At 47.3% G+C, this 22247-nt stretch overlaps 2 protein-coding genes across 6 annotated transcripts; both read left to right on the top strand.

Moving 5' to 3' along the window:
• The first annotated feature begins 759 nt into the window (after positions 1-759).
• inppl1b (inositol polyphosphate phosphatase-like 1b) lies at positions 760-16140 on the top strand. 3 transcript variants are annotated; one of them, XM_029847017.1, is made up of 26 exons: positions 765-1927; positions 2922-2985; positions 7354-7492; positions 7675-7795; positions 7898-8038; positions 8169-8256; positions 8347-8424; positions 8568-8690; positions 8790-8904; positions 8969-9060; positions 9135-9237; positions 9320-9516; positions 9948-10065; positions 10138-10234; positions 10322-10457; positions 10528-10627; positions 10777-10865; positions 11274-11355; positions 11784-11873; positions 11955-12068; positions 12137-12225; positions 12294-12381; positions 12993-13145; positions 13505-13577; positions 13950-14721; positions 15656-16140. In XM_029847017.1, the coding sequence occupies exons 1-26, from the start codon at positions 1791-1793 to the stop codon at positions 15665-15667; spliced, it is 3411 nt and encodes a 1136-aa protein (XP_029702877.1). In that variant the 5' UTR covers positions 765-1790; the 3' UTR covers positions 15668-16140. The 3 variants fall into 3 exon arrangements, with proteins under 3 accessions (XP_029702879.1, XP_029702877.1, XP_011608755.1); XM_011610453.2 differs by having other exon boundaries at positions 8568-8705; XM_029847019.1 differs by lacking the exons at positions 13505-13577; positions 13950-14721; positions 15656-16140 and adding an exon at positions 13345-13467 and having other exon boundaries at positions 760-1927; positions 8568-8705.
• Positions 16141-16578: 438 nt separating this feature from the next.
• Positions 16579-21729, top strand: LOC101069616 (P2Y purinoceptor 4). 3 transcript variants are annotated; one of them, XM_011610452.2, is made up of 2 exons: positions 16579-17564; positions 19557-21729. In XM_011610452.2, the coding sequence occupies exon 2, from the start codon at positions 19582-19584 to the stop codon at positions 20638-20640; it is 1059 nt and encodes a 352-aa protein (XP_011608754.2). In that variant the 5' UTR covers positions 16579-17564; positions 19557-19581; the 3' UTR covers positions 20641-21729. The 3 variants fall into 3 exon arrangements, with proteins under 3 accessions (XP_011608754.2, XP_029702880.1, XP_029702881.1); XM_029847020.1 differs by lacking the exon at positions 16579-17564 and adding an exon at positions 17571-18330; XM_029847021.1 differs by lacking the exon at positions 16579-17564 and adding an exon at positions 19041-19079.
• The last annotated feature ends 518 nt before the right edge of the window (positions 21730-22247 follow it).

Here is a 22247-nt window from a genome sequence, read left to right as displayed (position 1 = left end):
TTGTGACACCCTCTCAACAATGACAGATTACTTTGGTTTCTGCATCAGCATCTGCCAGATAGATATTAAAGTCCCCTTTTCCAAACATCTGAGTCTCTTTTCAAGACAGTAATCTCTCCCATCACTTCTCACCTCCCAGTCCGGTGCGTGACCCAACCCGCTTCCATTATTTTATAACGTTTAAGATTTTCTATGAATTTTACGGCTTATATTCTGTATAAATATGCAACTAAGGAACAAGGATTGAATAAAGGCAGTGGTGAAATGATAGAATATTTGTAGAAAATGCAAATCTAAACCATAAAATGGAAATACAAAGTGCTCTTTGCATTTCATTTAAATGTTTGAGGTAACCTCACAATAAAGAAACAGATTACAGATGAAATGTGATCAGATTACAGTGGAATATGTGTTTTATTGTGGCTGCGGTTGCCTTGGTTGTCAGCACATTTCTGCTGAGTAGTGAGAGGTGCAACAGCTTCCCACAGCGCCGAAATCTCCTGCTCATGGAAAATGAGGAGAGGAGGAGGTTTAGGAGGGTAGGAGGGCAAAAAATAGGAAAGTGAGGGATGATCATAACCATATGCCGGGTGCTTTTTTCAGAAAGGGAAGGAATGAGTAAGAAGAAAAGAAACTGCGAAAAAAGAGGGGAGTAAACCAAAGATTGGCCATGCATTCCACGTGTTCATATTTGTGGTTAGTTGTTTTTATTGTTTGGAATTAGAGGAAGGAGATGGAGGCAGGGTCTGAGAGGGGAAGAAGGAAGTGCAGGGGGGAGGAGGCGAAGAGGAAGCTATGTGCTGTTTCACACACTGGTGTAGAAGCAGAGCCTCTTGCAAGAATTCTTCTGGTTATGTGGGCCATCTGGAATGTCGAGTCACTTCCTCTGCCTGTGACTGTGCTGGAACGGGGCTGTCCGAAGCCACTGTGCCCCCTCCCTCCAGCATGTCGGCACCCTGAAGGAGCACTGGAGGCCACGCCAGTGCGGACGCGAAGCTACTGACAGTAGAGCTGGAGAGCAGGACCACAGCTGACCACATCTAACCAGACGAGCTCCGCAGGGAATCCGGGCCCAGAAGATGCAGAGACAAGAGCAGCTGAACTTTGCAGAGGGAGTTCCTTTTCCCTTATAAGGCAACAGAGCTGGGAAATCATTTGAATTAGCCTGGTTTGTCGTGTACGCCTGTCTGGGTTTAGTGCTGACTGATTTCCATCTGGTCTGTTTCTGCCTCGGCTGTGTGTGGGTGTGTTGGCCCTGTGCGAGGCTTGATTTGTTTGTTTTTGCTATTCCCGGTTCTTCCCTCCTTGTTTGCATGCAGAGTTAGTGCGAGTGAGTGTTTGCAGTTCTGCTACAGGCGCCCTCACCGCCTCAGGAGTGGCGTCTTGATTCATACCGTCCGGCATCCACCTACTTCCTACGTCCCTCACGCTGCCGTGATTATGATCTGTGTTTGTTGGAGCAACACACCCACCTGGGTGCAGCAACGTGAGGCCCAAACCTGAAAACCGCCTTTGTCACAAGGACACCACCGCGGAAGGTGGACTGGAGTGCCGGCTGTTACCGTGGACTCACGGCACCATCGGCCAGGTGGTTTTTTTCCTCCCTCGGCACAACAGGATGTGTGACCCAGAAGAAACCGGCAGAGACAGAAGGCCAATTGTTGCTCTGTGATGTTGATCATGGGAAAGTTCGCACAGCAAGTCTGACAAAATATCGTTCCTGCTATGGCTGCTTTGTCACCCTCCGTGGATTATTTCCCTCAACCGGGCCGCACTCCACACTGATTACCATGGCTACGGCTGCGTGGTATCATCGCGACATCAGCCGCGTCCATGCGGAGGAGCTGTTAGCGCGGGCGGGGAAAGATGGCAGCTACCTGGTGAGAGACAGTGAGTCGGTGCCTGGAGCCTATGCACTCTGCCTATTGTGAGTATACCTCAAACAGCACCGGTGAACAGAAATACATGATTGTGGCACTAAAATAGGATCTGTGTGTGCTCTTGGTTTGTGACTCTGTCTTTAGAGACGCCATGAGCACCTGCCCTGGCAAGTGGTGCCACTATTCACATTTTAATATTGAATATCTCTGACTTTCTTTCTGAAGACTGAACTCAACTACGGCTCAGTTTTGACATCAGTAAAAATGGCTGATATGAAAGTAAAGCAATCCCTGTTGTGACTGGACTTTTTGACTCTCATAAAGGCAGAGTTTGTTCATTTTGTAAAGTATCAAGAGATCAGAGGGAGCAGACAGCGGTTCTACCTTGTGTAAAATAAATCCAACCTATCTTGTGAAATGGGTTTTGGCCGGTGGGACTGGAAACCATTCATAAAGTCATCATCACCGCGGAACACCCCATCTGTAAATCAATTCACTGGCCTCACATCCATCGCCGTCACCTTGGGCCCATGCGAGCCAGGCCAGCTTCAGGCGTAGCCGCTCTCCTGATGCCAGCGGCCTTGTTTAAAGCCTGGCGAAGCTCTCCCTGTTTTCCCCACTTGCCCTTCTTTCCTCCCGGGGCCCCTGAAAGAGGGCGGGAGCTCCGGTGACCGCACAAGGCCGACTGCTCCTCAGCCCAAGCCAGATACATTCCTGAAAGTTGAGCTGCTCGTAGTGCTCCCTCTTTAACTGGGTTCCTTTCTCAATATGTCATTCCTCTGTTGAAATTCGTCCCACATTTAGGTCCCGTGTCTCTCCAAACATCATTAGGGCCTTCCTCGAAACAAATAACCGATGGAGCGACGTTCCAAGTGTCTCTCACACACAGAAGCCACATCAATGGCCATCTGTAAAACAACTGGCACAGTGTTAAAGTGCCTTTTATTACAGCTGAACATCTGGTTCTTATTTGAGGAACATATTTGTCCACATGTTCTCTTACATTCACTTGTCAATAATGGCCAATTTTGGTTTCCAAAGGTTTCAACGTCACGTTCACACCTATCGAGTTCTTCCCGATGCAGACGGCCTTCTGGCGGTTCAGGTGAGCGGTCCTCAAACTACACACACACAAACACACACAGAGCCAAACAGGAGGGTACAGAAAAGACGCCATAGATGTGGGCTTCCTTTGCACAAACAGCAACAGTTCCAGATTCGGCCGGATGGCATTTCTGCCATGCGGCTGCGTGTTTGTGGCACAAGCTCGGCAGCACAGAAGAGAAATTGTTTTTAATGTCTCAGAGATTCCTGGTCAACCCACACACTGGGTCACAACCCACAGAGAGGGCTCATTTGTTGCTGCATGTGTGTGTACAAGGGTGTTTGTGTCAGATGCAATGAGTCTGTTGGATGTGGTAGCCTGAAGCAGCAGTGCCGAATACAAAAATACGCAAAACACGAGGAACGCAGTTGAGAGAACATTCATAATGCAGCAAAAAAGTCAGACAAATGGGCTTTCGAAGACCTAAACCACAAAAAAAGTTTCTTTTTCTTGTATATCTGCATGTTTTAGTCATTATAATAGCGATCGCCTAGCCGTTATTTTCAAACCTTGGAAAAATCGTCAGCTTTTAACTCAACTTGGCCCCTAAACTCAGATGGTATTTCAGTTGTTTTTCTATCAACTTCAGTGGACCCCCCCCCCACCCCCTCCACCCATAGCCTATTTGCTCCACTAACTCAAAACTTGTGTGCTTGATTTATATTTTGAAGCCTTTTTTCCCCACTCAGGCTATCTTTAATAGAGATGCTATGTACGTGTGAAAAATGTGCTCAGAACACAGTTTTATTACAGTATATCTATATAGAGGTGTTGTCAAGAAACAAAACCAGTATGCTGTTGTTTCACTTTTTTGGCCAACCAAAAGCCAAAATGTGTTTTTATCACTACGCAGCAGCGGTGCCTTCTCTTTGCTGGTATGCAAATTTAAGATGATCTGTGTGTAGATGTGCGTGATACAATAAAGAGTCTCGGTATGGACGATGGTGCTTTATTATAGCTCCGACATGAGCACCCTCAACATACCTTCTGGCGGGCTAACGTAAAAGCTCCCAGCATCCTGAGCAGTCGACACGTGATATGCCACTGCCGTAACCATGGCAAAAGCCACACAGTCTACATCCCCCTTCTCAAGTAAAAGGTCCCTGAAAGTGAAAGTAGCTGCACCTGATAAACAAAGGCAGGAACTTGCACGTAGAAAAACTTCAGGTTATTGCAGACAGAACATTTGGGAATGCATACGAACTGTGTCTGTGGGTCACAGAGCTAGCCTGTGACAAAGTCATCATAGAGGGAGCTGGGTTTAGAAACCCTCCCTGAGCGAGTGACAGTCAACTGCTGTTGACCCTGCACCCCTTCTGGTGCTGTGGCAGCACGTTGTGGGCTTGGTCGGGTTGCAATGCCCGTGACAGCAGGTGGGTCTTCAGCTGGGGAAACAGATATACTGTATATGTTTCAGGTCTGTGGAGTAGGTGGCCTCTATTCCTGACATAAGTGGCATCCCCAGCCTTGACTTGGTAGCTGTTTGGTTGTGTCGCTGTTGCCAGCACTTTTGCCAATCTGTCGTAGCCCCTCTGTGTCTGCATCCTCACTGTTTGCCCTGGGCGTAAGGGGGGCAGTGGCCTGGTTGATTTGTCGTAGTAAGCTTTACTCTTCTGTCTCACCTGTGTCAGGGCCCTGTGAACATGCTCCTCTACTTTGGGTGAGTTCATGGCTTTGGTCATGGGAACAAAAGCCCTTGTGCGCTGAGAAAACAGGCGCTGAGCAGGGGACGGCAGCCCATCTCTTGGTGTGTTACATAGGCTGAGCAGGGCAGCATCTACATCTGTTCCATCTTGTGCACATTTCTCCAGTAGGTGCTTTGCTGATTGCACAGCTCTCTCTGCGAGTCCATTTGACTGAGGATACTATGGACTGCTGGTGATGTGGCAGAAGTCCCACTTGCGAACAAACTCTTGGAAGTCTCTGCTTGTGAAGTAGGCTGCGTTGTCTGTCATGAGCTGTTGTGGCACTCCATGAGTGGCGTTTAAGTTTAGTGATCTAGGTGGCACTTGTCGTTCCAGTGAGTCTGTCTATTTCAAACCATCTGGAGTAAGAATCAACAAGTACCAGATGCTCTCATCCTTCCCATTCAAAAACGTCCGCCGCAGTGAGGGACCATGGCAGGTCAGGGACTGCGTGTGGTAGGAGGGGCTCTTTTGGTTGATGCGGTCTGAGAGCATTGCAGGGGGCGCACCTGGACACTTCTTGTTCAACATCAGTATAGACAGTTGGCCAGAACATGGTCTCCTTAGCTCTGCGCTTTGTGGCCTCGAGTCCGGAGTGGCCCTGGAGCAACTGCTGTACATAGTAGCGCTGCAGGGAGTGTGGGATGATGAGACGCTGGCCACAGAGGAGCAAGCCATCGACAATTGTAATTTCCTCTCTCATGGCGTAGAACGGCCTCAAATCCCGTGGCAACTCCTTGAATGTGGTGGGCCGGCCAGCAGCAACAACCTGTGAGAGACCCCTGCAATTGGGGTCAGCCAGTGTCTCGTGTTTCAGTTCCTCGACCCAATGTGAGGAGAGGACCTCCACAACCATCACTTCGTAGTCCTCCAACTCCGCAGACTGATCAGTGGAGGGCAGGTGTGCATGGGATAGAGCGTCAGTGACATAGAGCTCTCTGCCCCTCTTGTAAATAACATTGAGGTTGTACCGCTGGAGGTGAAGCATCATCCGTTGTATGCGTGCAGAGGCAGTGAGCGGTGGCTTTCTCAGTATGGTGATGAGAGGTTGGTGGTCAGTTTCAACAGTCACGGCCCGGCCATATATGTAGTGATGGAATTTTATGCAGGCATAGAGGAGAGCCAAGAGCTCCTTCTCAATTTGAGCATAGCGTGATTCAGTCTCTGTGAGGGCCCTGGAAGCAAAAGCCACCGGCCTGTCGTTTTGGAGACAGACAGCGCCCAGTCCATGCTCTGAGGCATCAGCTGACAGTACAACTGGTTGGTGAAAGTATCTCAGCACAGGGGGGCTGGCAATGATGTCCTTCAGTTTAGTGAATGCCGCTGTGAGCACAAATCCACATCCTGCCGCAACAGTTCACGCAGAGGAGCCGTGATCTCACGGGGGGGGGGGGGGACAGGCGAACAGCAGCTGTCTTAGAGGGGTCCGGCTTAACACCCTGGTCAGTGAGTAGGTGGCCGACGTAGGGGACCTCCGTGACCCTGAACCTGCATTTGTTGGGGTTCAGTCTCAGGTTCACAGCACGGATCCTGTCCAAGACCTGGCGGAGGCGCAGATCATGTTCCTCCCTAGAGTGGCCCCACATGAGGATGTCGTCAATCACGATCGCACATAGCTGTCCCTCAAATAGCTGCTCCATGCACCTCTGGAAGACCTCACTGCCTGTGGTGATGCCATAGGGCATGTGAAGGAAGGCGTAGCGGCCCACTGGGGTAATGAAGGTGATGAGTCTTGAGGATTCTTCGCTGAGTAGCACCTGCCAGAAGCCAAACTTTGCATCCAAAATGCTGAACATTTTGGCATCATCAAGATTTGCCTTCTTGTTGGGATTAATGCGGGCAGTGGAGTCAGTGGGCTGCAGGAGCGCCCTGAAAATTACGTTACATTTGGCCCCAGTGTCAATCTTTACACGTAGCTACCTGCCCGTGTTGCATGCAGATAGGTTAGCAAACCTTTCATCTCGGTCACGCACATCCTGTGGTTGGTCTATGCTTTTGCAGCAAAACATGTCCACGCCCTCAGTGTGAAACACATCAGCTGGCCCTTGTGTCGGCTGCGCGTCAAGCTCACTCACGTGCGTGTATCCGCCCTTGCGTGCAATGGGGGACAGGGGCCGTGGTGGTCTGATGGTGCTCGGTGGTTTTCCTGATCTGCAGTATCTCGAAAAGTGGTTGGGTTTTCTGCAGATGTTACAGCGCTCGTTAAAAGCAGGACACTTGCTGCGCTAGGGTGCATGTTGACCACCGCAGTTTGTGCACTGGTTGAAGTGGACCGCGCACACCTCCGCTTCCTTCTTTATTTCTCTGTTGGCCCTCTCCGACCGTTCATGCAGCATGCAGATTTCATTCATTTCACGTTCTGGCGGGCTAACGTAAAACCTCCCAGCATCCTGAGCGGTCGACACGTGATATGCCACTGCCGTAACCATGGCAAACGCCACGGGGAAGAAAAGTTCCCAAATGACCTCATAAGCTTTACACTCACGATAATTAAAGTTTTTGCACTCAATTTTTACAAATGGTTTGTTTTTTTAAAAAAGAAAAGAAATGGCGGACAAAGTTTTAATAGTGTTTGGATGTATGTATAATGACTTTTGTGTGCGTGCGTGTGTGTGTGTGTGTGTGTGTGTGTGTGTGTGTGTGTGTGTGTGTGTGTGTGTGTGTGTGTGTGTGTGTGTAACAGACAACACAGGGCGTGCAGGTGAACTGTTTCCGCACACTAGAGGACTTGGTTTTCGGATACCAGCATCCCCATAAAGGGTTGGTCAGCCCGTTGCTCTATGGTGTTCCCCGAGATACAGACATCGGGGATGAGAGCTCAGGTGCGCCCTCTATCTGTCGCCACAACCCATTACAACTGTTCGATACCTGGACTCATACATTTGAATATTCAATATTCTGTATATATCTAAACAACACCTTAAAAAGCCCCCCTCCCCCCACCCCCAGGATGGCTGCCTTCAATGTTTATTATTGTTTGATTTTATGTTTCATGTGTACACAGATGATGAGAAACCACCTCCTGCTCCCTCCTCGGGCAACACGGCCTCAGTCCCAGCAGCACCAGCAAAACCACCTGCACATACCCTTTTTCTGGACGGGTTTCAAGAGCTGAACACATGCAGGTGATGTTTTCCAAGCTTCAGAAAGTGCTCAGACAGTGATTAGTGTTTAGAGGGGGCCTTTTCTCAAATGTGATTTCTATTTTTTTTGTCCCCTGTTTGCAGCTCCAGTAATGAGGTGGTCGCCCTTCTGAAAGATTATGTCGTCAATACACTGCCTCTTGACATTGAGAACGTGCATAAAGGCGCAGCGACATTGCACCACCTCAGAAGCACTCTGGGCGCTGCCTGCCAAGGCCTGCATGGGTCAGGGTTTCATGCTTTTAGTCTTAATAATGAGCTGAAGGTGAACCTTGAATGAGCTGAAAGGCTGTGTTGGTGTTCACTAAAATGTGTTTCTATTTTATTAAAGCTAATGTACTGATGTGCTCTACAGTGAGATCGACCTGACGCTGTCAAGCCTGGAAACCCTGGCCAAGGTCTTTGACCACCCGAGCTGCTCTTTAACACACAACAAAGGACAGGTACGATTGAGCATATCCTGCCTTCACATGCGTCCATTTGACAGCACTTTATAACAATTCACAACTTGTAACTTATATTTCCGGACACAGGGTCCAGAGATGGAAATGGACAGCTTGTTGTGTAAGATTTCAGCTTTGGTCAGCCTCCTTTCATCACTGGAGAAAAGGGTATGTTGTGTTGTCAAATACAGCATTATCTGTTGATAATGGCAACATTGGTGACCCTGTGAATCCTGGGTAATGTGTTTCCTCTTCTCCAGCACTGCTTTAATCTTATATTGTACAAACCTCATGCTTTTATCACCTCACAGGTACTGAAGGCCTTACAAGATGCGGTGGCCAATCACAACCTGGCAGTGCAGCAGAACGCCCCCCCTCCTGAACCGACACCCCCAAATACAGCCCCCACAAAGACCCCTGCCAGACTGTCACCGGTAAATTCCTTTCAGGTAAATTGTAGTGTAGGTTCAAAGTAGGAACTGAGGAAATTATCAACCTTGACCACGTGAAGAGCTATTGTTTTACTTGTCCAGGTGAAGATGCTGAGGTACGGCAGACAGACCGCCTCTGTGGACGTGGACGCGGGCGTGCTGCTTTTTGACAGGAAGGCCGGGTCTTTTGGGGTGGAGAGGATCTCGCATGAGAGGAGTGAGGCAAAACTCTTATCCTGTCATATCAATTACGCTTCCTGCTGATGTTTGTCGGTCCTCAGTCCTTCAGATTGTCAAGCTCCAAAGCAAGATACGCATGGTCATCGACAGCCATCACAACACGCCGCGGGAGATGATGTTCGAGAGCGCACGGGTGAGAAAGCTTCATCGCCAACTGGAATCTTTCTCCTGCCTTCCTGTTTCTCACAGAATCGCTCCGTCTCCCAGAAACGTGACGCCTTCTGTCACCTCCTCCAGCTGATGAAAATGAGACACTCCCAGCAGAGCGAGCCTGATGTGATCTCTGTGTTTGTTGGCACCTGGAACATGGGTAAATGTCTGGAACCTACCAGCAGGGGCGCCGATGGGATCAGCTTTGATTTCAGCTTTGTTCCTCTGTCTTGCCTTTGCAGGGGGATCACCCCCTCCACGGGCGCTGCAGACCTGGATGACGTGCTGTGGTTTGGGACACACTCCTGATGAGGCCACTGCTCTGCTCCCACATGACATCTATGCTGTAGGGACGCAGGAGAACCCTCAAGGGGAGAAGGAGTGGACCGAGCACATCAAGGCCACCCTCCGCAGCTATACTCAAATTGAATTTAAACAAGTAATTAATCTTCATGAAACTATCCATTTGTTCTGTCTTGGGAGTCCAAATTGAGTTCATCAAAACCTTTTTGTGTATTTTTTCCCCCAAAACTTACAATTATTGTTCAGCATTTTTATGAATGGTTTGAGTTTGATGATAGTAGAGGAATGACACATTAACACATTTTCAAACCATTAATTATGAATAATGGAAGGTTGATGATCCTTATGGTCCCATTTTTGCTATCAGACAAACTACAAATAAAGATTTGGTCTCTGTTTTAAAATCATTTTTACTTCTATTTGTGTATTTTCTAGTCTAACCCCGTGTATTTTGCAGTTTATCGGTGTGGTTAATTGACACATTTCAATATAAAAGTAAAGTGTAATCGGTGGAGCCTTTTGGTCAGCCCTGAAGTGTGTCCTGTAATTCTCCATATTGTCCTGTAGGTGGCAGTGCAGTCCCTCTGGAATATGCGCCTGGCGGTGTTTGTGAAGCCCGAACATGAGGCCCGCATCAGTCATGTGCACACAGCCTGTGTGAGGACGGGCCTCGGGAACACTTTGGGTAAGGCTACTTGAAGATTGTCCAAATGAGTTTTAATAGTCTTTAGCTTGGGTGTTTTCTACCTGACTTCAGGAAACAAGGGAGCTGTCGGCGTCTCCTTTCTCTTCAACGGAACCTCTTTTGGATTTGTTAACTGCCGCCTGTCCTCTGGAAGTGAGAAAATCTTGAGGTGTGTTGTGTGTTTGCAAGAATACATATTTAAAGAGCTGAAATGGATGTGGTTTTAATAACTCTCGTTACAATGGGTGGTGTTTAGGAGGAATCAGAACTTTTTGGACATCCTCCGACTGCTCTGCCTGGGTGAGAAAAACAGCACCTTTGACATCAGCCTGCGCTTCACCCACCTCTTTTGGTGTGGAGATCTCAACTACAGACTCAATTTGGACGTACAGGTTGGCCTAACAGGTTGAAGTTAATAACACAAAGTGAAATGACATCTCTAAAAACTCTGATGCTCTGCAGGACATCTTGAAACATGTTTCGAAGAGAGCTTTTGATGAGCTCATGTGTGCAGATCAGCTGACCCGTGAGCGACACAAGAGGAAGGCCTTCCTCAATTTCAGTGAGTTTCAGTTTACCGCACGGATTTCTTTAAATAAAGCCATAAAAAGGACAAAAACCTTTCATGCAGATAAGAGAATAATTGATTCACAATTCCGCCGTTAGCTTTGGTCGTCTCACTCTGTGCTCTCTCTGTTTATCCCGGTGAAGACGAAGAGAAGATCACTTTCCCACCCACCTACCGGTATGAGCGGGGGTCTAGGGACTGCTATCTGTGGCAGAAATACAAGACTTCTGGAGTGAGTCATTTATTTTAGCTTTGAAAAACAGGAGGACGTCTACAGTCCTCCTTTGTCCTCCAGATGCAGGACATCTGAGTCGCTGCTCAATAATGTTTTTGAGCAATACACTTACTTAGAAATGACGCCTTCATGTTTCCTGGAACAAAACGTCAGTTTTTTTAATGTATTTTGCAGTGGGTGCCATATGAATGAGCCTTATTCGGGATACTCATAGCAATATTCATAAACAAAGAGGAGATCCTACAAGCACTCCAGATATTTTTGTGTGTAACTTTATCCCTTTTGGACGGCCAGCAGCTGTCGAGGCCTCTAAACATAGAAGGTTAATAATGATCTTCGGGGCTAATAATGGAATCCCTGACACAAACAAGCCAGTTACGAGATGCTGAGCATGTTTATCTGCAGGTGCGAGTGAACGTTCCATCGTGGTGTGATAGGATTTTGTGGAAGTCCTACCCAGAGACACACATCACCTGCACGGCGTACGGTAAGGCCGACAGGAACCTCGAGGTTTATTCCGGCTAAAACGGGTTTTCTTTCCCAGTGTTGCTTGAACGGTTTCTCCAGAGTTTCTGTAATGTGACGCTATAGAAATAAAGTTAAAAATAATAATAAAAGCTCAGTCAGTGTAAAAAGTGCACAGCTGAAGTGAAAGGAATCGCACACGCTCCTCCTGCTCTTTGGTTCATAAAAAATGAGTTGTTTCCACTTTTTTCAACACATTTCCTTCTTTTCAAACACATCTCAAAATACCAGACTGTAAAAATAGTAGCCCAACTGCTTTTTGCATCCAGCGTTTTTTTTAACCACATCCTGTGAAATTTCACTGGCAGACTTCCTGTGTTTTACGCAGTGTTTTGAGCACAAGTTGTTTTTGTTGTCCTTGTAGCCATGTGTGCGTTTGTCTGCTACCAGGTTGCACTGACGACATCTTCACAAGTGACCATTCGCCCGTCTTTGCCACGTTTGACGTCGGAGTGGTGTCGCCGTTCCGCGCCAAAACAGGTGCTGTGCGCCCAATCTGAGTAAAATGGGTTGAATCCCTTTATTACACTAACAGCAGAGCCGCATATTTGCCTGGCACAGATGTGAATCGAAGCGTAGAGAGGGCCTGGATCGAACTTGAAGGAATCGAAGCCATTGTGAAGACAGCAAGCAAGGCAAAATTCTTCATTGAATTCCATTCATCTTGTCTGGAAGGTAGGGCGGGGGGGTCTCTATAAAGTTTTACATTGCAGCGCAGCAGCAAAAAACCCGTCTTTTTGTAGAGACGCGGCGCTCGAGTGAGAATGACTCGCAGGGCTGCGACATCCCCAAGTTCCTCAAACTGGGATGGTCCTTCAAACAGCTGCCAAAGGTTAGAGACTCCTTGGTTAATGTGTGTAATCGCTGCCTGTGTTGACCCTGTTTCCACGTCTATCCCAGCTCCTGCCTCTCATGTCTGACCTCGAGTATCTTCAGGACCAGCATCTGCTGCTGTCCGTCAAGTCCTGCGATGGCTTTGAGTCCTACGGTTAGTCTGACCAGCTGCATTAGGCCCGTTTACATGAAGACAATCTCATTATGATATATTGTTATCATCAGATTATTGAAGTGACCACGTTTAGAGAATAATTACTGTATATACTTGCGATGCTATGCTATGCTATGCTATAACAGTAGTTATCTGGTACAATGACAGATTGTACTCTTCTTGCCAATCAAGCTGATTTATTTTGCTCTTTCACATCTGCACATGTGCAGATGGATCTCAGGCTTTTATTCCCAATGTGAACGGACAAAAAAAGACAAAAAGCTGGAGTGTAGAGGAAGACAGCAGCAGCGTGAAGCCCAGTTTACATGACTTTAAGCTCACGCATCAGGAGCTAAATAGGCATCGTGATGTTCAACAAGGCCAGACTGGATGTTGTGAAAGTAACAGGACGTTTGAGGCTCCCTTGCATGTGCGGGCATCCTTTGAATGAACTGAGACACATAAAGCATCTTCTATGACTGCATTTCCGTACCTAAAAATGCCAGATCTGATGATGATTATTTGTTTGCATTGTCATGGTCACGTAAGTGGGCCCGAAATAAAAAGTTGAGTGCCGCCAGCAGGTTGCAACTTCCTCACCTGTGTTGCAGGCGAATGCTGCGTGGCGCTGCGGTCTTTAATGGGTGCGTCGGAGCAGTTTGACACATTTCTGTGCCACAGAGGAGAGGAGATGGGTTCCATCAGAGGACGGGTCAGGCTCCACGTGCCCAAGGACAGACGCGCAGTGAGGGAAAAAGTCTACGGTGGGTCAAGAGGTCAAAAACAGTTGCTGCTCCTGCTTCGCCTGGACTATCACTTTCTGCTGCCGCTGCATAAACTCTCCAGCCGGCCTCACATTGCTTCCTTTCTTTGGTTCCTCAATGATCCCTGGCTTGACTTTATGCTTGCTGATGTCTGTCGACCGCTTCCTCTTTTGGCTCCTGATTGACTGACCCTGAGCAGCTGCTTCCTGAGACAAGGGACGGATGAGTATTGTGTCACCAGGTCAGACACTTCAGCCACGCGCATACGTCGTTGTTAACTGGGCTTTATGAACACACGCGCGCGCACACCCACACAGAAATCGCAGCTTTGCTTCATACACTCTTTTTTCTTTTCACAGAATTGTTCTGTTCTGAGAAAGATCGTGGGAGGGGCCACATTTCTCCCACTTCCACCAGGCTTCCAATGAACAGGTGAACAAATGTCATCTTTCTGGTGAATACCATCCCTCATTTCTAAGGACAGGTTCTCTGCAGACCCGTAGGTTACACCTCCTAATCTTTTCAGGTCTGTGAGCTTCTTTCAAACTCTATTGCCAGGCTTGACTGTTCGGTCAATTCTGAAAACTAAAATTGCAATTAATCCCTCTGAAAAGTGACCATGACGGTGGATTTCAGGATCTAAAGTTAAAAAGAGTTTTAAATTCAACTATTTCAGACAATGTTGTGTGACAACCTGCCATCCACGATTCTGACTCCCTGCTGATGTGTAACAACCCACAGTCTTTGTGGAGTGAAGCACAATCGGTGACATTGTAGAATTCCAAGCTTGTATGTTCGTTCCAGGGCCTCGCCAGCTCCCCCAAAGCTACCTCCCAGCAACTACACCAATCCCGCCTACTTCATCGTGGAAGGGGTTTCAGTGGGGCGCAGGGCGGACGATGCTCCTCCCGTTCAACGCAAACACCCTCAGGTGGTCTGGTCTGGAAAAGAGGCCCTGCAGCTCCCAAAAATCTCAGGACACCACGGACGAGTCTGTCGGAGGTCGGACTTCACGGAGATCGAGATCCCAGACGTTTCGATCCAGTCTCCTCCGACCAATGACCTTCATTCCCCCCACGCCAACTCCTCCTATCAGCTTTTCCCAACCCAGTCCCCATCCCCCACACCTCCGCCCGCGCGGTATCGTGAGCGAACCTCACAGCCCAGAGACCAACCTAAAGATAGAAAAGCCGCCCAAGACTCCATGCTGCCGGAGAAGAACAGGAAGAACTTGTACATCAACCACTCGGCAATCATCAGAGATGAAACCGGAAGGGACCAGCATGAGCCTGCAGAAAGGCCCAACGCTCTTCACACAGCAAAGGCGCCTTTGCCTTTCCCCTACGCTCCCACGCAGGTGGCACAATGTCAGGAGTTTGTTCCCTGGGTGGTGGGACAGAAACCTCCTGGGCCAATGGGAGACAACTCTCTCACCGCTCTGCAAATCGCCAAGTCCCTCAGCGAGGTTGACTTCTTCCCTGCAGAGCTGAGAGGCCCGTCCACCCCCAGCCAGAGGTCGGGTTACAGAAACGGCCCCTCTGTGCAGGGAGGAAGAGGCTACAGCTGGGAGAAAGAGGTAAAAACTGCTCTCCAGTCATCTCACAGGATGCATCCCCCCACTTTATCTCTGCACACCGCGATTAAAAGGACTTTTACTCCACAATAACCTTTTAGATTCTAAAGCCAGAAAGTTAACGTATTCATACAAAGCATAAACATCGATCGGTGCCTTTTAGCCTGTTGAGCACTTGAATGTGACCATAACTCTTCGATGAGAACGCTGTTAACACCAACACCACCAACACCACCAACACCACTGACACACAACTGTCACTTTTCCTTTATCTCTTTTTGTCACTCCTACGCAAACACCAACACATGCAAACTGAAAACAAAACAAAAAAAAATCTTTGCACAAGAGCAGGAAAGATTTAATAATTCACATAGTTAAAGAAACATAATTACACGGGGAAGATTTATTTCTAGAAGTCAGGAAATCAGACAAGAAAGTGCGTGAGTTACCTATCACACAGGATTCTGCTTCACTCTTTTGTCGATTAAACATGTTTGCTGCATCAGATGGTTCTTAAACACAAAATAAAGCAACATAAAGTTCCAGCTCTGCAGCAAAGAGAGGAAAAACAGGGACAATGGTTTTATGGCCTTCTTCCTATGGCCACAAGTTTGTCATATGAGAATCCTCACAGAGATAAACGTCGGGGAAGAAAAGCAATATTAACGATTTTAAGTAGAGGTACTGAGCATCATATCCTCAGGGTCTAGCCAAACATTGGTCACCATGGTTACCAAATGACTGGAAACGACCCTGAGAAGTGTTTACCGTTCAGATCATGCCAGAGTTGTTAGTACAAGGATTTGCTGATGCATTTATAGTCATTAAATCAATGTTACCTTCTCCTTTGGAGCATAAAACACCAACTAAACAGTCTTACTGACTGAAACAGTACCGCTAGCTTCCTGTTCATGACTGACGTGTCACCTCTCTGCAGTGGTTTCCCTGAGGAGGATCTTCTGGATCACAAACGCCATCGCACCAGGATCTGCCGCAGGAGCCGAACAACGCAATTTACCATCATTCCATCTTCCTATTAACACAGTCGATACTGTAACAGTTGTGTCAACACAGCAGAGTCGCACAGGCTGCTTTTGTTCTGCGTCCACCTCGACGGCTGATGATGACACAAAGGAAACACTTGACATAATTCCAGTTACTGACACCAATTATTGCGCTAAAGTCTTGATTGTATGTAAAAGAAAAAAAAAAGGATTTTAAATGATGATATAATCCGCAGGTGGAGTTTGGCATTTACCTTTAGCCCCTCTTCTGTGTGTTTTCCTGTTATTGACCCATTGTGCCTGTAAAAAAAAAACCTTCAGTTGAACCTTTGGAGCAGAAAATCCACAGCTGCACCTATATGTCCTGGGTACGTGTCTGTAAAATTGGTTTAAATACATATCCAATGTGTTTACTGTGTCATGTTGTCTATACTGCACCGCTTAATCGGCTCCCGTGTCCAGTGGTCATGACAAACGTGGCTCTTAACAGGTTAGCACATAAAGTTCCACTCAAATGGTGTTGAGCAGGCGTGAGTGTTATTTCATGCACTTGTGGGCTCAGACAGGCGGCGATACGATAAAAGCTGTAATCTAATCTCCTAAATTAGCACCTGAATGTCTTTTCAACATAATTGTTTTCAACACTATTTTTTTTTTTAAAAAACGTCATCAATATTGAATTCTGGGTATTTCTGAGAATTACCAATAGCTTTCCCGCCCACCATGAGCAGAAAGTACCGAAAACAGTGTGAGAACTTTCGAATGGTGTGTTCATTTCCCTCAGCCTGTGTGGTTTTGGTGCTGGTTTCCACAGGTAACTTATTAGAGGAGAGCAAACGTACCCCTCATGACTTCCGGCTGCAGGTGCGGTGTGAGCCAAAGACCGCAGGGTTGCTGCCCGCACTGGGTGGGAGGGGGTGTCGGAATCACGCACACAGCATTTCAGGGTGGAGGAGATGAGGACGCGTGACAGAAGGCTCATTCCTAATATTAAAAACAGTTTTGCGTGTATGTTGACATTCGTGTTATAGCTGCAGTGTACAAGAGAACACAAACAAACAGAGACGTGTGTGTTTTGTGCGGCGGCTCAATCAACACTGCGTCACACCTTTAGCCTCGTGTCACCTGTGTCACACAGCCTGTTTTTATGTCTTTATGGTCAGACTTTAGACTAAAAAGTGCGGCTAATCCGTCATTCCAGTGAATATCCCACAATGGCTCCAGATGACAACGATGTGTTTAGGCTCGCTGATGTCCTGCGGACAAATGGCTCATTTAGCCGCAGCTATGCGTGTGCGTGTTAAACAGCTGTGCAAATATCAGTTCAGCACTAACTGTCAGTCCTGGCGTGCATGGGAATTACATGTCCGTCACGTCATATACATCCTGCAGGTGAATATTGTTCATAGAACACCACCACAACGGGAACCAGGCGGGTTTGATTTAAGGAGAAATTTGATCTCTTGAATGTGGAAGGAAAACTAGAACTACGAGTTTTTGTTCTCTCTTTTTTAAAAACAACACGTCCAGTAACGGCGCAGATTCTAATCCGTGAAGCAGATCTCGGCCGGTTCCTTTGAGGGCGTCGGATGGGCGGAAGCTTTGCCCACTCAGCCGACTGGCGACTTCCCATTTCAGCCCCGCACGGCGCGTCCTCCATACCCGCCTCATGTCCTGCGCGCTAAGGAGTCCGGTGCCGAGACATAATGCGCAGCGGCTTGGACCACCTCAGAACCAAACCCGGACCCAAACGATCGGTTGAATGAGAGGATCGCATGCGGGATCCCCCCGACTGGAACAGAACTGTCTGTAGTGGGATCGAGTCCAGCTCATCTGTTAGTGGTGAGTATGGACCCGGTTGTGTCCTGGGTTCGACCCGCGTCCGGAACACGTGTGTAAAATCGCGTGCTGGCGAATAATGTAGTTACTTATTTAACATATTTCAACCTAAAAATGTAAGGAAAGCAACAGGTGCGGTTATAAACACAGACTTTTAGGAAGTGATTTAACTTTATTCCTGGGAAATATCGTTCCAACAATTTCAGAATCATTATTTACTCACACATTATTTACATTTTATTTAGAATTAACCCGTGGGGCAAAAAAATAAAAATGCAAAAGCTGCTTCCATTCCAAAATAAACACATTTAACTTTAAAACTAGCTCTAATATACTGAGCAGTCATTACCTATTTAATAGGTATGGTAAATAATTAAATTAGGATCCACCATTCTAGTAATAATCTTGCTTAATATTGAAATATTGATGTAAACATAATCTTGAACATATTAAGTGTGTTAAATTATGGCGCCACTTGACAGTTTAAAAGCGCTGCAGTCCAGTAAAAGTCTGGAACAATAACCTGAGTTCACATGGCTCGTAAACATGGACTCAAACCTCAAAAGCCTGAGGCAGAGACTTGTCCACACAAAGGACAAAACACAGAGACACAACCAGAGTAACGTGGTGTGTGCCGTCGAGTGCGGCGAGGAATGCCTGGTCCTGTACGTTGGGGAGACAAAACAACCGCTTCACCTCCTCAGGCCAGGACGCAGCTGTCCACCTGCATCTGAAGGACGAAGGACGCTCGTTTGAGGACAACGTACAGGTAACGTACAGGTTTTGGCCAGGGAAGACAGATGGTTTGAGAGAGGAGTGAAAGACGCACAGATGACACGGTTCAACTACCAGAGTTACCATGACCTGGATGACTGAGAACCTTCACACACCTTTCAGGGAACCACTGTTCTAGTATCATAAACAGTCTTTGGCTGCATCATTTACGGTCCAAGGTGGTTTTCTCTGTCAACTGGACTGGGTTTCTTCTCTTGAAGACGTTTTGCCTTCTATCCAGAAGGCTTCTTCAGTTCAGTTCAGTTCAGTTCAGTTACATTCCAAGGCAGAAAGAAGGAACAGGACCACATTAAGACAGCTCTCAAAACATGTGGCTACTCAGACTGGGCCTTCACCAAAACCTCAAGAAAGCGAGACCCCAGCAAAGGAGAGGAGGAGAGAAACAAACGCCGCAGCGTTTCCATCCCCTATCTGTCCGGGGTCTCTGAGGAGTTTAGGAGGATCCTTCAGAAACACGACATACCGGTTCAGTTCAAACCCAGCAACACTCTCAGACAGAGGTTAGTACACCCAAAGGACAAGACACCAAGACACAAACAATGTAATGTTGTTTATGCTGTACAGTGTCAGGAGGAACGTGAGGAACTGTACATTGGTGAAACCAAACAACCTCTCCACAGAAGAATGGCACAACACAGACGCGCCACCTCTTCAGGTCAGGACTCAGCAGTCCACTTACACCTAAAGGAGAGTGGCCACTCCTTCGAGGACAGCCAAGTACAGGTACTGGCCAGAGAAGACCGCTGGTTTGAGAGGGGGGTCAAGGAAGCTATCCATGTCAAATTGGAAAAACCTTCCTTAAACAGAGGTTTCAGAACTGAAGAAGCCTTCTGGATAGAAGGTGAAACGTCTTCAAGAGAAGAAACACAGTCCAATTGACAGAGAAAACTACCTTGGATACAATGACCTGGATGATTGAGAATCTACACAGACGTCATTTACGGTGTGAATAGCACTGCTGTTGTCTGAATTATGGCCATTGTGTGAGTTTTAGTGTGAAAACAAGACAGTTTTTACAGTTTTCCATGCGGGGCCGTCTCATCCTCACTTAAGACCCTGTCTCATCCTAAGTGTTTAATCCATGAGTCACCAACGGTGTGGTGTGAGTCAGTATGTTACTGAATGTGCTCAGTCTAAATGTGTTAATAAGCAGGGATAGACAGAGGTGGACGCGCTGCTTAATGCTTTTGTCTTTGGCAGGGTTCTACTGCGCTGAGACGTCACGATGGATCCATCCGACAGCATTCTGAACAGGCACAACGGCTCCGCGTACAACTCCGTCATCACCTACAGGTGTCGCTTTGATGAGGAATTCAAATACATCCTCCTGCCCGTGTCCTACAGTCTGGTGTTTGTCTTCGGCTTCCTGCTCAACGCCACGGCTCTGTGGCTGTTCCTGAAGATGCGACCTTGGAACCCCAGCACCATCTTCATGTTCCACCTTGCCCTGTCTGACTTCCTGTACGTCCTCTCCCTGCCCACCCTGGTCTACTACTACGGCAACCACAGCAACTGGCCGTTCGGGGTGGCGGCCTGCAAAATTGTGCGCTTCCTGTTCTACGTCAACCTCTACTGCAGCATCCTCTTCCTCACCTGCATCAGCGTGTATCGCTACGTGGGCATCTGCCACCCGCTCAAGGCGCTCACCCTGGTGAAGCCCTGCCATTCCTACCTGGCGTGCGCCGCCGTCTGGGGCGTGGTCATCGTGTGTATGGTGCCTAACCTCTTCTTTGTCACCACTTCCAGACGGGACAATATCACCCTGTGCCATGATACTACCAACAAGAAGTTATTTAAGGATTATGTCGATTACTCCTCCGTGGTTATGGTCTTCTTGTTTGGAGTTCCCTTCTTGGTCATCGTCATGTGTTACTGCCTGATGGCGCGGGCGTTGTGCCGTCCCAGGGTTGGAGTATCATCCAGTCAGCAGGGTGTCAACTTCTATCAAAAAACTCTGAAGCTGATCATCATGGTCCTGGTGGTGTTTGCCGTGTGCTTCGTCCCTTTTCACGTCACGCGCACCCTCTACTACACCGCCCGCGTGTTGAAGGTCAACTGTGAGACCCTCAACATGATCAACTTCACGTACAAGATCACCCGGCCGCTGGTCTGCATCAACAGCTGCATCGATCCCATTCTATATTTCCTGGCCGGGGACCACTACAGGTCCAGACTGATCTCGGCTCTGCCAGGAAGAAGAGAGGCGACGAACAGCCAGACGCCAGAGCAGCTGCAGATTCAGGCCAACGACCCGCACAGCCTCTCGCTGGTCTACAAGAAGTGAGCCTGAAAGGTGGCAGCACCAGACAGACAGACGGACAGACAGACAGACTGACTGACTGACAGACTGACTGACTGACTGACAGACTGACTGACTGACTGACTGACTGACTTCTCCTACAAACCTCTGAACTGGAAATACTTGTGGAAATGAATGTCTCCTGACAGCCAGATCATCCACCAGCCATGTAAAGGAACAAAATCACCAGTTTGATTGCGCATTAAAATGAAATATGTAAAATAGAATATCGTTAGACTCGAGGCAGCCTGTCCTTTGGTTGTCTTCCTGGCTGTTACGGCACTTCTAATCATCGACTCTCTGCTTTGGAATGAGCATTGATGCATATATAATATGTAAAATGTCCTTGTTGCTGTTTTCAGATGAAGTCATATTTAAAAGGAAAAAAAGGTTAAATGGAGAAAAGAGGAAAGAGACTATAGAATTCTTCCTGTTTTCCTCCACACTGTTACCCAGGAACAGCATCTGTTGCTCCTGATGTTTTCGGTCCTGCAGCTTTTGCAGCTGTGAGCCAGAGACAGGAGGCTCATCTGGATCAGAGCCGTCCTCTCAGGCCGCCCACGCCTCATTGAAGGGATAAGGGATTTTCCTTCAGCTCTTTACCTTTGGGTTTTACTCTGGAGCTGAGTGGCTAGATTGGTTCTCAAGATGTGAACAGGGGTTTGGAGTTCCATGCCAGGATTCCAGGACCCTTTTTGTTTCTGAGCCTTTTCCTCCAGACTCGTCCTTAACGTTGCTTGCTTTCCCAGAGACGTTCATGGTGCTCACTGTCACCTGATGTTCATGTATTTACTTTTATTGGTGTTCATTTTGTATGAGTGTCACTTTAGCCTATGTTTATTTTAAAAATAGCATGTGAATTCTGACAGATCCGCATTTGTGTTTTTCTTTTTTCCATGTTTCTTTGACATCTGTGTCTTGTTTCAGCTCTTTTAATATTTGGTGTTTACTGAAAGAGTTTTATTACAACATTGTTATGTTAAATGTGTGGTATGTTAAATATATATACATGTACCGTGTAGCTACACATAATCTAAAAATTAGGGAATGGAGGAAATAAACAGAATCCAGGCTGAAATTGTCAAAACCTTTTTATTTTTATGATGACTCGTGTATGGAGGGGTTATTTAAACAAACCTGCTCACCTGGAGCAACGTTTTTAATCTTGCTTATTGTCATATGCACAGTAGGAAACCTGTTCCCCTGTACGATGAATTCTATAAACATCTGAGCTAAGACGAGTAGCTGAACTGAGCAGCCAAGAGCACCCAAAGTGTGCACAGTAACTCAATATTGAGTAGATCTTGCGGAGGTAGTAAAATAAGTAAGTAAACAATAAAATTTGAATGTTAGAATACGTCAGCTTCATATGAAAATTAGAAGTTTAAACAGTGAGTCAACAGTCAGTTGTTGTAAAAGGATGGGATCCTACAGCCTCCCGTTGGCTATTTGGGAGTTAGATAAAAGAGGAAAGTCTGGATGTCCTGAACTTCACTCTTCCGTACCACTGGCCCGAGGAAAGGGGGGTGAACAGCCCATTATTAATCTAGGAGAGGAGAGAAATTAAAGAGCAAGCATCCATCCATCCATCC

The sequence above is a fragment of the Takifugu rubripes genome, chromosome 14 (genome assembly GCF_901000725.2).
Source record: "Takifugu rubripes chromosome 14, fTakRub1.2, whole genome shotgun sequence".
Lineage (NCBI taxonomy): Eukaryota > Metazoa > Chordata > Actinopteri > Tetraodontiformes > Tetraodontidae > Takifugu > Takifugu rubripes.
Note: the sequence above shows the minus strand (reverse complement) of the source record. Positions and strands in the feature narration are given on the sequence as shown.

Excerpts from the sequence above, each read along its gene's own strand:
- LOC101069616 (XM_011610452.2), top strand. The coding sequence starts at position 19,582 with ATGGATCCATCCGACAGCATTCTGAACAGGCACAACGGCTCCGCGTAC.
- inppl1b (XM_011610453.2), top strand. The coding sequence starts at position 1,791 with ATGGCTACGGCTGCGTGGTATCATCGCGACATCAGCCGCGTCCATGCG. Across the intron at positions 1,928-2,921 it reads GCCTATGCACTCTGCCTATT|GTTTCAACGTCACGTTCACA; the intron begins GTGAGTATACCT and ends TGGTTTCCAAAG. Across the intron at positions 8,905-8,968 it reads GAGGATCTCGCATGAGAGGA|TCCTTCAGATTGTCAAGCTC; the intron begins GTGAGGCAAAAC and ends GTCGGTCCTCAG.